The 16245-nt window shown below is 36.1% G+C and overlaps 1 protein-coding gene across 2 annotated transcripts in view; it reads right to left on the bottom strand.

Annotated features, from left to right (window-relative positions):
- LOC121371237 (FERM, ARHGEF and pleckstrin domain-containing protein 2-like) overlaps positions 1-16245 on the bottom strand; it is a 252110-nt gene that overhangs the window by 15400 nt on the left and 220465 nt on the right. For both annotated transcript variants that reach the window (XM_041496995.1, XM_041497003.1), the window contains exons 13-19: positions 9552-9729; positions 8570-8849; positions 7238-7327; positions 5458-5591; positions 2670-2754; positions 1503-1689; positions 479-529 (exon numbers count right to left, since the gene is read on the bottom strand). In XM_041496995.1, coding sequence (XP_041352929.1) covers positions 479-529; positions 1503-1689; positions 2670-2754; positions 5458-5591; positions 7238-7327; positions 8570-8849; positions 9552-9729 — 1005 coding nt within the window. The remainder of the gene's footprint in view (positions 1-478; positions 530-1502; positions 1690-2669; positions 2755-5457; positions 5592-7237; positions 7328-8569; positions 8850-9551; positions 9730-16245) is intronic.

The following is a 16245-nucleotide window of genomic DNA, read 5'->3' as shown; positions in this document are numbered from 1 at the left end:
TCGACAGTGTCTTAGAGAGGAAACCAGCAACATTTTTCCATTTGTAGCAAGTGTTCTTTTATATGCCCCATCCCACAGACAGGATGGCACATACAACAGCTTTTGATATACCAGTCCTAGTGCACTGGCTGGAATGATAAATAGCCCAATGGTTCCACCAAGAGGGATCGATCCTAGACCAACCATGCATCAGCCGAGCATTTTATCACTGGGATACATCCCACCTAATGACACCACAAGAGCACAATGATTTAATAATCATTGGCTATTCGACAACAAACATTTGGTAATTTTGACACGTAGTCTTCAGATAAAACCCACTACATGTTTTAATTAGCAGCAAGGAATCTTTTACATGTAATTTCCCACAGACAAGGTAACACATGCAAAATATACCACCATTAATGAATTCAAGTGTTAAAAAGCAATTAGATGAACTTTAACCAAATGTAAGTGTGTGTTTTCTACTTTTACGTACCTCTACAATCATCTACGTCTGTATGACCCTGGTCGTAATGTTTTATTAACCCTGAAAACAAAGAAACAAGTGTAAATATACTTGTATAGTTTAATACAGGACACTGTGTGCCCAATTTAAAGGCATTTAACTATATATATTGACAATGCTTAAACACCTGTAACTACATATATTGACAATGCTTAAACACCTGTTAAGTTTAAGAAAAATAGCCTTTGTAAATTCAGCCCTGTATGTTTTAGATTTTTGGTAATTAATTTTTAACATTTATTTTCTGAAGGAGAGCCAGATTTATAATTGTCATGCACTAAGCATAATATCAACACTGTTTTTAAAGTATATCTTAATTTCTTTGAATTTGAATAAATTATTTGTCTGCCCTTGAATTATAATAATTACACAAGTAATTTTACTAAAAACATTTAATAGTAGAAATTATGTAGGTTATTTCCCTGACAAATTTATAATTAAAAAACATTATTTCATCAACAAAATAAAATAATTTTGACCATTATTTTAGTGGAATAAAAATCAACAGTATATAAAGTCATAATAAAACACTACCTAGCTAATTTTTATTCCACCTACTCCAAGAATAAAAGTACACTCCCAGATTTTATTGCAAAAAAAACCCCACAAATTCTTTAATGTGCAGTATTTTCAACGCTCTCACCCACATCCTCATTTTCAAAAAATCTAGTACTTAAATTATTATGCAGTAAAAGGTATTTTTAAAAAACGATCACTAGAAGTGGGATGGGATGGAGGCCATTTTCTTTTTTAAATCTCAAATCTTGTAACAAAACAAAAAATTTATAAAACTGTTTACTGCCAAAAATATTTATAAAAAAGTGGGATATGAGACAATTTTTTTCAATTCCAACAATTAATTTTTTTTTACAAAAGATTTTAAATAAAAGATTTTTCTAAAAACCTATCACCTATAAAAACTATAATTTTGGAATGTACCTCAGTCCCTCCCTTACCCACCATATAATAATTAGTAGTCGTAAGAAATACTCACTTTCTAATATCAACTTATAATGCAACAACCTATGACCGGGTTTGAGGAAAAAGTTATTTACAGGAAGATAGCACACTTTCTGTGACTCAAAGTCTTTGTACAATTCCTCAAACTTTTTAGATCTTTTCAACTTTAGCTCCACCTCCAGGATAATCTCCTCCTGTCTATTCAAATAATTCTGATAAAGCTGAAAAAGAAATCATAAATTTAACCATTAATTTTTTTCCCCATTTTTAAACAAGCATTCAGAGAGTACTGCTAAAGCAATACATGTCCGCTATCAGGCCCAACAAATTTTCATAACTCTTAAGTTCTGCCAACCACTTTTCACTAAATGTTTCCAAACTATTTTGATTGGTTTCCAAAGTGGTAATTAGTTTAATGTATAGTTTAATAACCAGTTCTGCAAGCATTAAAAAAAGAAGAAAAAAGCTGGTTATATTTACTCCTGATTTTTAACAAGAATAAACATTATAATCATCACCAAAATTTAATAGCAATACTTTAACATGGAATGAGGTGTCATTAAACAAACATATATTTCCATCTGGTGACAACATTAAGAAATCTAATACCAGGAGCTGAGTGGTAGAACCATTAGTGGATCATATATTCTTTAATTAATGGGAATTCATTAGCTTAATTGTAGAATATGTGTATTTCTGACTTTTAAAATTTAACCAAATCAAGTGTGCGATTTTGGATTAAAACATTTAATTGTCCCTGTTTGTAAATGTTGAAAGCCCACCACCAACCCAGCAAGTCCTACCACTTGTCTGCAGATAGACTTGAAGATACACTAAATGTTTTGCATGAAACCATGGAAAAGATCGCTGTTCAAGACTGTGGTTTCAGAGGATTTTGAGATATATGCTGACTGTGTCATTTCAAAGAATCAATGTAATTTGTACAAATAATGTTTCATGAGCCATGCGGGCTCGTATGCTAGCCAAGCTAGAGAGTCCGATATGATTTTTGCGAAACTCAGGCGCCTGGTCTCTCCTCAAAATCACACACTGAATTCCATACACAACATGTACTCTACTATTATCATCTTCATGGCACCATTACAAAACATGCCCTATTCTTTTTTTATTTTGATTTTGATTTCCAATGTATTTGACTATCACATCAGGTGACACAGAAACTGTAGATATAATCCTTTACCTTTTCCATGATCGTTGTGGCTTTGAGAATAAGATCACCAATCTTGTGACTGTCGCCATGGAGATGAGAGTTGGACTTGCCTTCCCTGGAAATAAAAAAATGAATTAGAATACTAAACACACTGTTCATCATTTTACACTTGACTAACTAGATGGCCATGTCCATTTAACCATCGGTGCCTAGATGAGAGAATGCTTACACATTCACAAGTACATGATCATGTCTAGATAATCAACAAAATTTAGATGACCATGTTTACAAGACCAAATTTAGATGACCATGTCTACAAGACCAAATCTAGACGACCATGTCTACATGACCAAATCTAGATGACCATGTATACAAAACCAAATCTAGATGACCATGTTTACATGACTAAATTTAGATGACCATGTCTGCAAGACCAAATCTAGATGACCATGTCTACAAAATCAAATCTAGATGACCATGTTTACATGACTAAATTTAGATGACCTTGTTTGCAAGACCAAATCTAGATGACCATGTCTTCAAGACTAAATCTAGATGATTATGTTTACAAGAGCAAATCTAGATAACCAAATCTACAAGATATCTACAAGACCAAATCTACAAGACATCTACAAGACCAAATCTACAAGACCATATCTACAAGACCAAATCTACAAGACCAAATCTAGATGACCATGTCTACAAGACCAAATCTAGATGACCAAGTTTACATGACCAAATCTACATGACCCTGTATACAAGACCAAATCTAGATGACCATGTCTAGATAATGACTAAATCTTCATCACCTTGTCTACAAGACCAAATCTACATGACCAAATCTAGATCACCATGTCTACAAGACCAAATCTAGATCACCATATCTACAAGACCAAATCTACATGACCGTGGATACAAGACCAAATCTACATGACCTTGTCTACAAGACCAAATCTAGATGACCATATCTACAAGACCAAATCTAAATGACCATGTCTCGATAATGCCTAAATCTAGATGACCATGTCTACAAGACCAAATCTAGATCACCATGTTTACAAGACCAAATCTAGATCACCATATCTACATGACCATATCTAGATCGCCATGTCTACATGACCAAATCTAGATCACCATGTCCACAAGACCAAATCTAGATGACCATGTCTAGATAATGACTAAATCTAGATGACCATGTCTAGATAATGACTATATCTAGATGACCATGTCTACAAGACCAAATCTAGATGACCATGTTTACATGACCAAATCTAGATGACCAAATCTAGATGACCATGTCTACAAGACCAAATCTAGACGACCACGTCTACATGACCAAATCTAGATGACCATGTATACAAAACCAAATCTAGATGACCATGTTTACATGACTAAATTTAGATGACCATGTCTGCAAGACCAAATCTAGATGACCGTGTCTACAAAACCAAATCTAGATGACAATGTTTACATGACTAAATTTAGATGACCATGTTTGCAAGACCAAATCTAGATGACCATGTCTACAAGACCAAATCTAGATGATTATGTTTACAAGACCAAATCTAGATAACCATATCTACAAGACCAAATCTAGATGACCATGTCTACAAGACCAAATCTAGATGACCATGTCTACAAGACCAAATCTAGATGACCATGTCTACAAGACCAAATCTAGATGACCATGTCAACATGACACATCTAGATGACCATGTCTACAAGACCAAATCTAGATGACCATGTCTACAAAACCAAATCTAGATGACCAAATCTAGATGTCCAAATCTACATGACCAAATCTAGATGACCATGTATACAAGACCAAATCTAGATGACCATGTCTACAAGACCAAATCTAGATGACCATGTCTACAAGACCAAATCTGCATGACCATGTTAACATGACCAAATCTAGATGACCATGTCTACAAGACCAAATCTAGATGACCATGTCTACATGACCAAATGTGCATGACCATGTTAACATGACCAAATCTAGATGACCATGTCTACATGACCAAATCTAGATGACCATGTCTACAAGACCAAATCTGCATGACCATGTTAACATGACCAAATCTAGATGACCATGTCTACATGACCAAATCTAGATGACCATGTCTACAAGACCAAATCTGCATGACCATGTTAACATGACCAAATCTAGATGACCATGTCTACATGACCAAATCTAGATGATCATGTCTACATGACCAAATCTGCATGACCATGTTAACATGACCAAATCAAGATGACCATGTCTACATGACCAAATCTAGATGACCATATTTACAAGACCAAATCTAGATGACCATGTCCACAAAACCAAATCTAGATGACCAAATCCAGATGACCAAATCTACATGACCAAATCTAGATAATCATGTATTTATGCAACAGTCACATGGCTTCTAAAGGCTTCTAAACATTTGAGAGATAATAGTTCACATGGCCTCTGTTCTGAAATATTCAGTATTAACAAAATGTATATATATGATTTCCTTGCCCCACCACCCTAAAAAAAGAAGAAGACAAAGACATGAATTACAGAGTAGTTGAATTCTAATATTTTGTTTTAAATATATAAAAGTCTGATCATCCATGTCTTTTATGACTGTTGGGCATTTTACAAATATAATGTTCACTACAAATGTAGAAAATAGTCTGTACTCACAGTATTACTCATTACACTCAAGCCAGCAACTCATATAAGTATAAAGCAAATGTAAATGCGGAAATTATTTCTCATGTAATTAAGTGTAAAAAAATAAAATAAATAAAAACAAAACATGTTCACTGTGTTTGTAAAACTTGCCATTGAGATATCCTGTTGTCGATTTCTTTGAGAAAGCCGATGTGGAATTCGTGCATTGGGTCGAGATACAAGAAGAGAAGGTCGGTCATCGAGTTGATTATTGTAGCATCTCCACTGAGAGCATTGCGGAACCACTGGAAATAAAAACGGCAACAGTTACATTCAGTTATCTCACAAAGCATTGCAGAACCACTGGAAATAAGAACACAACAGTTACATTCAGTTATCTCACAGAGCATTGCAGAACCACTGGAAATAAAAACGCAACAATTACATTCAGTTATCTCACAGTGCATTGCAGAACCACTGGAAATAAAAACGCAACAGTTACATTCATTTATTTCACAGAGCATTGCAGAACCACTGGAAATAAAAACAAAACAGTTACATTCAGTTATCTCACAGAGCATTGTGAAAACAATAGAAATTATGATACAATAGAAGGAAAAGTTTTATTTAATGACACACTCAACACATTTCATTTATGGTTATATGGCATCAGACATATTGTTAAGGACCACAGATATTGAGGGAGGAAACCCGCTGTCGCCACTTCATGGGCTACTCTTTTTGATTAGCAGCAAGGGATCTTTTATATGCACCATCCCATAGACAGGATAGTACATACCATGACCTTTGATGTACCAATTGTGGTGCACTGGCTGGAATGAGACATTGTACTATATTATTCAATTAAAGCATCAAAAAACTATAATCACAAAATACTGCAGTCGATCAAAGAATTGCAGAACCATTAAAATCAACAATACAATAGTTACATTCATTTCACTAACAAAGAGCCATGCAAAACCACTTAAGAGTATTTTTACATGCCCCTATACCACTAACGTTTCAGGCCACTAGAAATAATGATTCAATAGTTATATTAAACTATCTAAAGCTACATTTCCATATGTACTCTTTCCGTGTACGTATTGCGTGAAACCTCAAATCCAGGTCAGTGTTGATCATTTCCATATCTGTGCACATATACCCATCGGTGATGACATAATGACAGAAATTAATTTAGAGAGAATGTAGTCAGAACACTGGTCAGTTTAAACTTATTGCCCATATTGATGATGATGCTTTCTTCCACATGAAATCATTTCTTATGTGATTGCACCCTTCCGTCAACAGAACATTGTAATAATACTGGTCATTTAAACTTCATGCCCATATTGATGATGATGCTTTCTTCCGCATGACATTATTTCTTATGGGATTGCACCCTTCCGTCAAGAGAACATTGTAAGAACACTGGTCATTTAAACTTCATGCCCATATTGACGATGATGCTTTCTTCCGCATGACATTATTTCTTATGGGATTGCACCCTTCCGTCAAGAGAACATTGTAAGAACACTGGTCATTTAAACTTCTTGCCCATATTGATGATGAAACTTTCTTCTGAATGACATTATTTCTTATGGGATTGCACCCTTCTGTGATCAATGAATCCATAAAAAAAATGCTAGAAAAGCAATTCTAAATTTATGTACATGGATCATGCATGGTTCTCAGATAGCATGAAAAAAATAGACATTGCAGACACATTATTTCAATACTTCCCAGATTTATGTATTCACGGAAAACGTAAATGAAAATCGTACATATGGAAATGTAGCTTCACTTGATCGAAGCATTCTGGAACCACTAAATTTAACAATGCAGTAGTAATGTTAATTTATCTTAGACATCATTGCGAAACTACATTCAGCACTCAGTTTCTTTGTATCCGTAAAAAGGATAGCATCTCTTTGACTGATGAAATACTCACAACACAAACCACCTCCAAATCCTTCCTGTACGTGCGTTCGGTCATTAGCAACTCTTTGGCCATGTAGTACGCATTATCAAACAGATGACGCTGAAAAAGAACAAAAGCATTTATTAATCATACTCAAGTCAAAACAAAGACAAAATTGAAATTTCTGATGTTCATTCATTATTTCTTGCAGATTCCAGGCACCACTTTTGCATATCATGGCAACCATAAAATTTCAGAAAAAGGACAAATTTAAATTAAAAATAATATTTCATGCAATAGTGGCATACATGTATGAAGTCAGTTTTGCTGTTTTTGACATGTACACATTACTGTGTGTTGATACCAATGTCATCCAGCAACAAAAACTGTACATCAAAATTTCACACTATTATGATTTTTAAATTAAATTAATTAATTAAAAATGTTTTTAAACTACACCTCAAATAACCTCATGAAAAAGATTTCTCTATTAACTATATTCGAATCTTTTTTAAATTTTATTATTAACATGTTATTTTGTGTTTTATTTAAATCCTTTTGATTTACTATATATATATATATATATATATATATATATATATATATATATATATATATATGTGTGTGTGTGTGTGTGTGCACTATTCAAATAATAATCAGTTTTAAGATATACCTTTGTTGTTGATTTTGATGTGTTTGTTACAATAATTATGATGTATTGAGTTATCACTGACTCAAGTTTCTTAACAATTTGATTTAAATATTATTTAAATATACATAATATGTGCTATTGTTTTTCATGCTGTACATATTATATGTATGTTGATGTTGCTTCTTTGAATGTACGTATGTATAATATCATGTATAGATTAGAGAGGGCCTCATGAGAGACCAGTCACTTTCTAGTGAATGTGTTTACCCTCTGAAAATAAAGAATTTTATTATTATTATTATTATTATTATGAGCATCAAAAACAGGTACATGTAATAACTTTTAAAAAAACAAGAGTGTGAGATCTACAAAATATCTCCCCCATTCACAACACACACACTATTTAAAATTCAAACATCTGGATTGACCAAGACTATCACACAAAAAGCTACCAAATAACTCCCCCATTCACAACACACACTATTTAAAATTCAAACATCTGGATTGACCAAGACTATCACACTAAAAGCTACAAAATATCTCCCCCATTCACAACACACACTATTTAAAATTCAAACATCTGGATTGACCAAGACTATCACACAAAAAGCTACAAAATATCTCCCCCATTCACAACACACACTATTTAAAATTCAAACATCTGGATTGACCAAGACTATCACACTAAAAGCTTAAAAAGGGTCACTGACCTTGACCTTCTTCTTGGACTCATCATCCATGTTTTCATCAGTTCTTGGCGTGGAAATGGAACTCATGTTGCTAGGGACACCGAAACTGGAGACACTTATGGCGGATGATGAGGTGTAGGGCGTATACTTTGGGGGCGGGGTGGACATCATCAGAGTCTCGTCATACACTGGTGGGGGAGGCAGAGGGGGAGGTGGAGTAGGCGGCACATCAGACAACTTCTCGTGCTCATTTTGCATGGATCTGTGATGTTCCACTGTTTCGCTGGCACTCCTTAGTAGACTGTATACAGGAACAAAAATTAATGTAATAGATGCATCTGTTGGGTGGAATATTATTTATATCATACCTGTGTCTATTGGATGGAATATTATTTATAGAACATTTGTCTGTAAGCTGGAATATTATTCATATCATATCTATGTCTGACAACTTTACTGTAATTATTACCTGTCTGTTGGGTGGAATATTATTTATATCATACCTGATGGAATATTATTTATAGAGTATATGTCTGTAAAATGGAAATATTATTTATATCATATCTACATGTATGTCCGTTAATCAAGCAGACAACATAACTGTAGTTATTACCTAGCTGTTTATATCATACCTGTGTCTGCTGGATAGATTATTTATAGAGCACTTATTGGTTAGATGGAATATTATTCACATCATACCTGTCTGACAATATAACTGTAGTTATTACCTGTGTGTTTATATCATACCCGTGTCTATTGGGTGGAATATTATTCACATCATACCTATGTCTGACAATATAACTATAGTTATTACCTGTGTGTTTATATCATACCTGTGTCTACTGGGTGGAATATTATTCCTATCATACCTATGTCTGACAATATAACTAGTTATTACCTGTGTGTTTATATCATACCTGTGTCTGTTGGGTGGAATATTATTCATATCATATCTATGTCTGACAATATAACTGTAGTTATTACCTGTGTGTTTATATCATACCTGTGTCTATTGGGTGGAATATCATTTCTAATGCTGTTCAAATCCTCCTGCACCACCTCAGGAATATTCTCCACTTCCGGACAGCGTGACAGTCGATGTTCGTCCTCGGTATTCTCAGATGCAGTCTTCGCTCCAAGAATCGGGGCCGATAACTTGCGGTCTTGTTTTTTCAGCCCACCTAATGCATACGATGAATGGTAAGCAATGCCGATACATTCTGTTTTAACTCAAAAGGCTTTGTAAAATAAAAATCATTATTCCTACAACTGGAAGACTGTAGACAGAAGCATGAAGGGGGTGTTATATGAGAAGTGTAGTTTTCACGTTTCTCAGGGAACATTGTTTTCAAACTTTTGATTATCGACATTTCCAGTCCATTAAAAATTGATTAGCAAACTACTGTTTAATGTTTTAAAATTGTGTAGCAATCTCTGAAACTTGTGTATTGATACTCAACAAAATGTTCTCTGTTTCTGCACATCAGAAAACTATGGATTAGAACTAAATGGTCTATATAAAACTAATAATTGCCTTCTAATATTACTGGCATATTTGTATGTGATAAAATACTGGGGCACATTTCACTAAACATCGTGTATTTAAGTCTGCTACTAGCAGTTATACTGGTCATGCGTTTACACGTGTTTGGCGTCTATTTCAGGCAGAAAATTACATCATTACAGAAGCTGGAATATGTTAAGAACAAAAGAAAAAGAAATATGTAGTAATAATAGTAATAAGAATTGTGGTTTAGTCGTAGATTTACATTTACATGCAAAACTAGGCTTAAAATGTTTTTTGAAATTGGGCCCTGGTATTTAATAGTGAAAGTATCTTCTCTGCAGTTTTCATGGCAGTGGGTAGCTTAGAGGAAGAGTTCTCACTAAAGGTCATGTGATTGATCATCCTTAATGAACTAATTTTTGGTATGTACTGTCCTGTCCACTGTGAATTAATTTTGGTATATACTGTCCTGTGCATTGTGAATTAATTTTTGGTATGTGCTGTCCTGTCCACTGTGTATTAATATTTGGTATGTAGTCCTGTCCACTGTGAATTAATTTTGGTATGTACTGTCCTGTCCACTGTGAATTATTTTTTGGTATGTACTGTCCTGTACACTGTGTATTAATATTTGGTATGTACTGTCCTGTCCACTGTGAATTAATTTTGGTATGTACTGTCCTGTCCACTGTGAATTAATTTTTGGTATGTACTGTCCTGTCCACTGTGAATTAATCTTTGGTATGTACTGTCTTGCTTTTTGGTGGAAGTAACCTATTTGGCAGCAGCAGGTTTTCTCTTTCTCTCTGGTTCTCAGACTCCAGACCAAACAATAATAACCATATTAATAAATACCACAGCCAGTTTAAAAAGTGATTGAGTGCTCATTGTTAAAAACTAAATTATTTTCCCTTTGAAATGTTCAACTTATTTTCAACTTATTGCTTGTGTATGTATTGATGTTATTACCCAGATATTTATTGGGGTTTTTTGTAAAATACTTGCACAAACAAAACAAGAAGCAGGAGCTGTTAGGTATGATTACTGCTGTACTGACATAAGGAAGGAAATGTTTTATTTAACAACGCACTCAACACATTTTATTTACGGTTATATGGCGTAAGGACCACACAGATATTGAGAGAGGAAACCTGCTGTCACCACTTCATGGCTATTTTTTTTCAATTAGCAACAAGGGATCTTTTATATGCACCATCCCACAGACAGAATAACACATACCACGGCCTTTGATTTCAGTCATGGTGCACTGGCTGCAACAAGATGCTGTACTGATAAAGGCAGATTTGGCTCAGTCTGTAAAGTGCTCGCTTGAGGTGCTTAGGCCATAAGTTCGAACCTCCTTGGTGGACCCATTCTCCAATTCTCCCCCACCCTCATCCCAATCAGTATACTGTGCCTGGTATATTAAGCATATGCTGTCCTGTCTGTGAAAGATCTGTTGCCTATCCTATATGAACAATTAATTAATTAAAGGGACAGACCCTAGTTTCAACCCGTGAAAATTAACATTAAGGTTAGTTAATCTACAAACCTGTAACATATTTGGATAAAGTTACAATTGAGTGAAACATGAGTCTGTGACTTTGAAATGGTGAAATATCCTCTAAAAATAGACTAAAACTCGACTACATAACTGTTAGGTCTCACTACACAGATGTCATCTGCCACTGAAACCCATGTTAAATTGCCCAACTTCAAAACGAAGATTGCCAATAGAACGGACTATTGCGAACATACATTATATAAGCATTTATTTTCACTCCAAAATTGAGAACATTTCAGTCTCAGTTTTTTGCTATATGACTGCATCTGGCTGTAGTACCGGTCCAAACAGCTGGTTCATGAACCGATTCACTCCGCTGTCTCTTGTGCTATAAACCTAATGTCCTAAAAGGTTGATGCACAATATTACAAAATAACATGGGAAAAATACAGCCAGCAGGCTTACCATTAAACATACAGATTGTTTTAATTCTTTACCATTTCCTAGAAGTGAATATGTGAACCATAACATGTGTCACAATTAGGAACTATAGTGGACCGTGATGAATGAACTCTCACCCGGAAGTGATCTGTGTAGTGAGACCTTACTTCTCAGACGCACGTGCATTTTTTAAAATATGAGAAATGCATTTTTTGATATTAAAAACACCAGGATGACCAAAAACACTTCGAATGTACGGAAATGGATAATCTAAACAATAAAATCTAACAGATTTACGTTTATGTGCAAAACTAGGCTTATGATGTTTTGTGAAATTAGGCCCAGTATACTGGTATGCAAACCCAGAATCCACCAGGCTTATGTCCAATGACTTATAACCACTAAACTACAATCCTACATTATACTTTTGTATTTTATACCGATATAACTATGCTAGTAATTAAAATTAATCAAATTTGATCTAAAATGTCATGTGTTCCCTTATTTCTTTCCATCACGTATATCAAAGATCATGGCATGTAATGTTCTGTGTATGGGAAAGTTTCTTGCTGTTAACACATTCCAATGAAATTGTTTACTATATTTACAAGGACATAGTCCTTGGTGCACCTATGGAGAGATGGTTCAATAAGGAGAAGAAGTCAATCTTGGTTAGAGTGGTCTTTGTGGTGGTCCTCAACCATATAACTGTAATTTAAATGTGTCGAGTATGTCATTAAATAAAATATTCCTTTCTTCTTTGTGGTGGTAGTGAGAGTCTTCTCAATATAAATCAAGTGTTACAATTATACTGTAGTTCAGTGATAACGTGCTCATCTCAATCGGTCATAGGACTGATTATCTTTGATGGGCTTGGTTTCTCCCCGTCCCAACCAGTGACTTATAACTCGAACATCAAAGACTGGTATATGATGTCACGTTAAAGAGAAAGTGCATATAAAAGATCCCTTGTTGGTGTTTTGGTACGAGTAGCCTAAATAACAGCAGGAGGCCTCTCTCTCTCTCTCTCCCTCCCTCCCCCTCTCTCTCTCCCCCTTCCTCCCTCTGTCTCTCCCCCTCCATTTGTCTCTCTCTCTCTCTCCCCCTCTCCCTCTGTTTCTCTTTGTCTCCCCCTCTCTCCTTCCCTTTGTCTCTCTCTCCCTCTCTCTGCCCCTCTCCCTCTCTCTCTCTGTGCTTCTTATCGCTCTCTCTCTCTCTCTCTCTCTCTCTCTCTCTCTCTCTCTCTCTCTCTCTCTCTCTCTCTCTCTCTCTCTCTCTCTCTCTCTCTCACTCACTCACTCCATATCTCTCAAAATAATCATATGTTAAACTACATGTATTAAGCCAGTTTAAATGTGCTGAAAGTCATTAAACCAATATCCTTTAAAATATAACAAAAACACCAAAAAGACATGGTTTATAATGTGTCAAGTGTCATAAACAAATCTTCTTGTTTTGATTACTATATGATAAACAGCAAATAACCGTAGTTTAAAATGTGCTGGGGTTTCGTAACCAAACATTAATTCTATTTCCTTCCAATATTATTCCCTGGTCCTTAATTTCTAAGAAAAAGAAAATATCAACTGTATTGTCAAGGAAACCAATATTTCTATTTGTGTTTGACCACAACAAAACCTACAAAACTTATGCATACACAGAATAAGGAATTAGTTACTGCAAGGCCCAGAAAACCAATAGTTTCTATTTGCACTTGACCAGAAGAAAATTCTACATAAAATCTAATTGGGACAACTTGGAGCTGTTTGACTGTGTGAGTGGAATTAAAACTAAATCATACTTCCAACACAAAAGAATTTGACTTCTGTCACATCCTGGTGTTTATGGTGCGTGTTAAGACATCATGTCTGCAATTAGGTTTGCCAGTATAATGGTTGGCAGGAAAACTGCCAGTCCCATTTCAGCCGCCAGATTGAACACAGTGTCTAACCACTTCGGAGAGATGTACGACCTGCAATTATGACTTACTCGCAAATGACCAACCGCCAGACCGCAGCAGTAAACTGCAGGAAATAATTACGGACAATTTGTCGGTGGGTTAAAACTTGCATGCATTTATCATCCCATCTGACAAATAAGGCAGGATATGGTGGCTGATAAGCACCTTTCTTGCAGTAGATTTCATTTGGGAATACAAATGTGGGGGAGATACCAGACTTCAGGCAATTGTGATTGGAAGTATTAGTTTTATTGACGAATACCGACAAAATGAGGAATGTTATTAAGTTCAGTTCTACAAACACACACATACTTAGACACAGACACAGACACACACATGCATGCAAACACACAACGACACAGACACAAACACACACACTCGGACACACACACACACACTTAGACACACACACACACACACACACACACTCAGACACATGCACACACACACACACGCACGCACACACACACACGCACACACACAGATGTACATACAGACATACACCAGAGTGATAGGGAGAATATACAGAATTTATTAATATAAAATGACTAATGGATGTTTTTGATTTATCTAAATGTATACTCAAGGAATCAAGTTCCTGTGTACCAGATAAAAATGTTCTCAAACCAATTGTAGTCTGTAAATGGTTAAAGATTGTGGACAAATCATAACTGTGCATATCATCTTAGTGTTTTCTCTAGCTTGTTTTAGCATGGGGCAGCACCATGCCCCAACACATGCCCAACAGTCTAGCACCATCTTGCCTTAATCAGTAAGTGCATCACAACTGGTATATCAAAGGCCATGGTATGTGCTATCCTGACTGTAGGATAGTGCATATAAAAAATGGACCGGCCTCGGTGGCGTTGTGGCAGGCCATCGGTCTACAGGCTGGTAGGTACTGGGTTCGGATCCCAGTCGAGGCATGGGATTTTTAATCCAGATACCGACTCCAAACCCTGAGTGAGTGCTCCGCAAGGCTCAATGGGTAGGTGTAAACCACTTGCACCGACCAGTGATCCATAACTGGTTCAACAAAGGCCATGGTTTGTGCTATCCTGCCTGTGGGAAGCGCAAATAAAAGATCCCTTGCTGCCTGTCATAAAGAAGAGTAGCCTATGTGGCGACAGCGGGTTTCCTCTAAAAACAGTGTCAGAATGACCATATGTTTGACGTCCAATAGCCGATGATAAGATTAAAAATCAATGTGCTCTAGTGGCGTCGTTAAATAAAACAAACTTTACTTTTTTTTATAAAAAATGGTTTGCAACTACTGGGAAAATGTAGCAGGTTTCCATTCCAAAACTACATGTGAGAATTACCAAATTTTTGTCTTAATAGCCAATGATGAATAAAATCAATATGTTCTAAAGGTGTCGTTAAACAAAACAAACAAACATACTTTTCATTTACCAATACTATATTTGTCTATATAAAAATACTGGGTTACCTAAACACCACCTTTCCACTACCACCCCACCCTCATTATTCCAGAGGCCCTGTTATCATTGTAAGACTAACAATCTAATTCCATTCAGGGTTGGGGGGGTGGGACATAGCCAGTGGTAAAGCGTTCGCTTGATGCGCGGTCAGTCTGGGATCGATCCCCATCAGTGGGTCCATTGGGCTATTTCTCGCTCCAGCCAGTGCACCACGACTGGTATATCAAAGGCCGTGGTATGTGTTATTCTGTCTGTGGGATGATGCATATAAAAGATCCCTTGCTGCTAATCGAAAAAGAGTACCCCATGAAGTGGCGACAGCAGGTTTCCTCTCTCAATACATGTATCTATATGGTTCTTAACCAGATGTCCGACGCCATATAACCGTAAATAAAATGTGTTGAGTGTGTCGTTAAATAAAACATTTCCTTCCCACTCTCATTATTCCAGAGGCCCTGTTATCATTGTAAGACTAACAACCTGACTCCATTCAGCGTTACCGGCCTCGGTGGCGTCGTGGCAGGCCATCGGTCTACAGGCTGGTAGGTACTGGGTTCGGATCCCAGTCGAGACACGGGATTTTTAATCCAGATACCGACTCCAATCCCTGAGTGAGTGCTCCACAAGGTTCAATGGGTAGGTATAAACCACTTGCACCGACCAGTGATCCATAACTGGTTCAACAAAGACCATGGTTTGTGCTATCCTGCCTGTGGGAAGCGCAAATAAAAGATCCCTTGCTGCTAATCGGAAAGAGTAGCCCATGTAGTGGCGACAGCGGGTTTCCTCTCAAAATCTGTGTGGTCCTTAACCATGTCTGACGTCATATAACCGTAAATAAAA

This window comes from Gigantopelta aegis, chromosome 1 (assembly GCF_016097555.1).
Source record: "Gigantopelta aegis isolate Gae_Host chromosome 1, Gae_host_genome, whole genome shotgun sequence".
Taxonomy (NCBI): Eukaryota; Metazoa; Mollusca; class Gastropoda; order Neomphalida; family Peltospiridae; genus Gigantopelta; species Gigantopelta aegis.
This window is presented reverse-complemented; position numbering and strand designations above follow the sequence as displayed.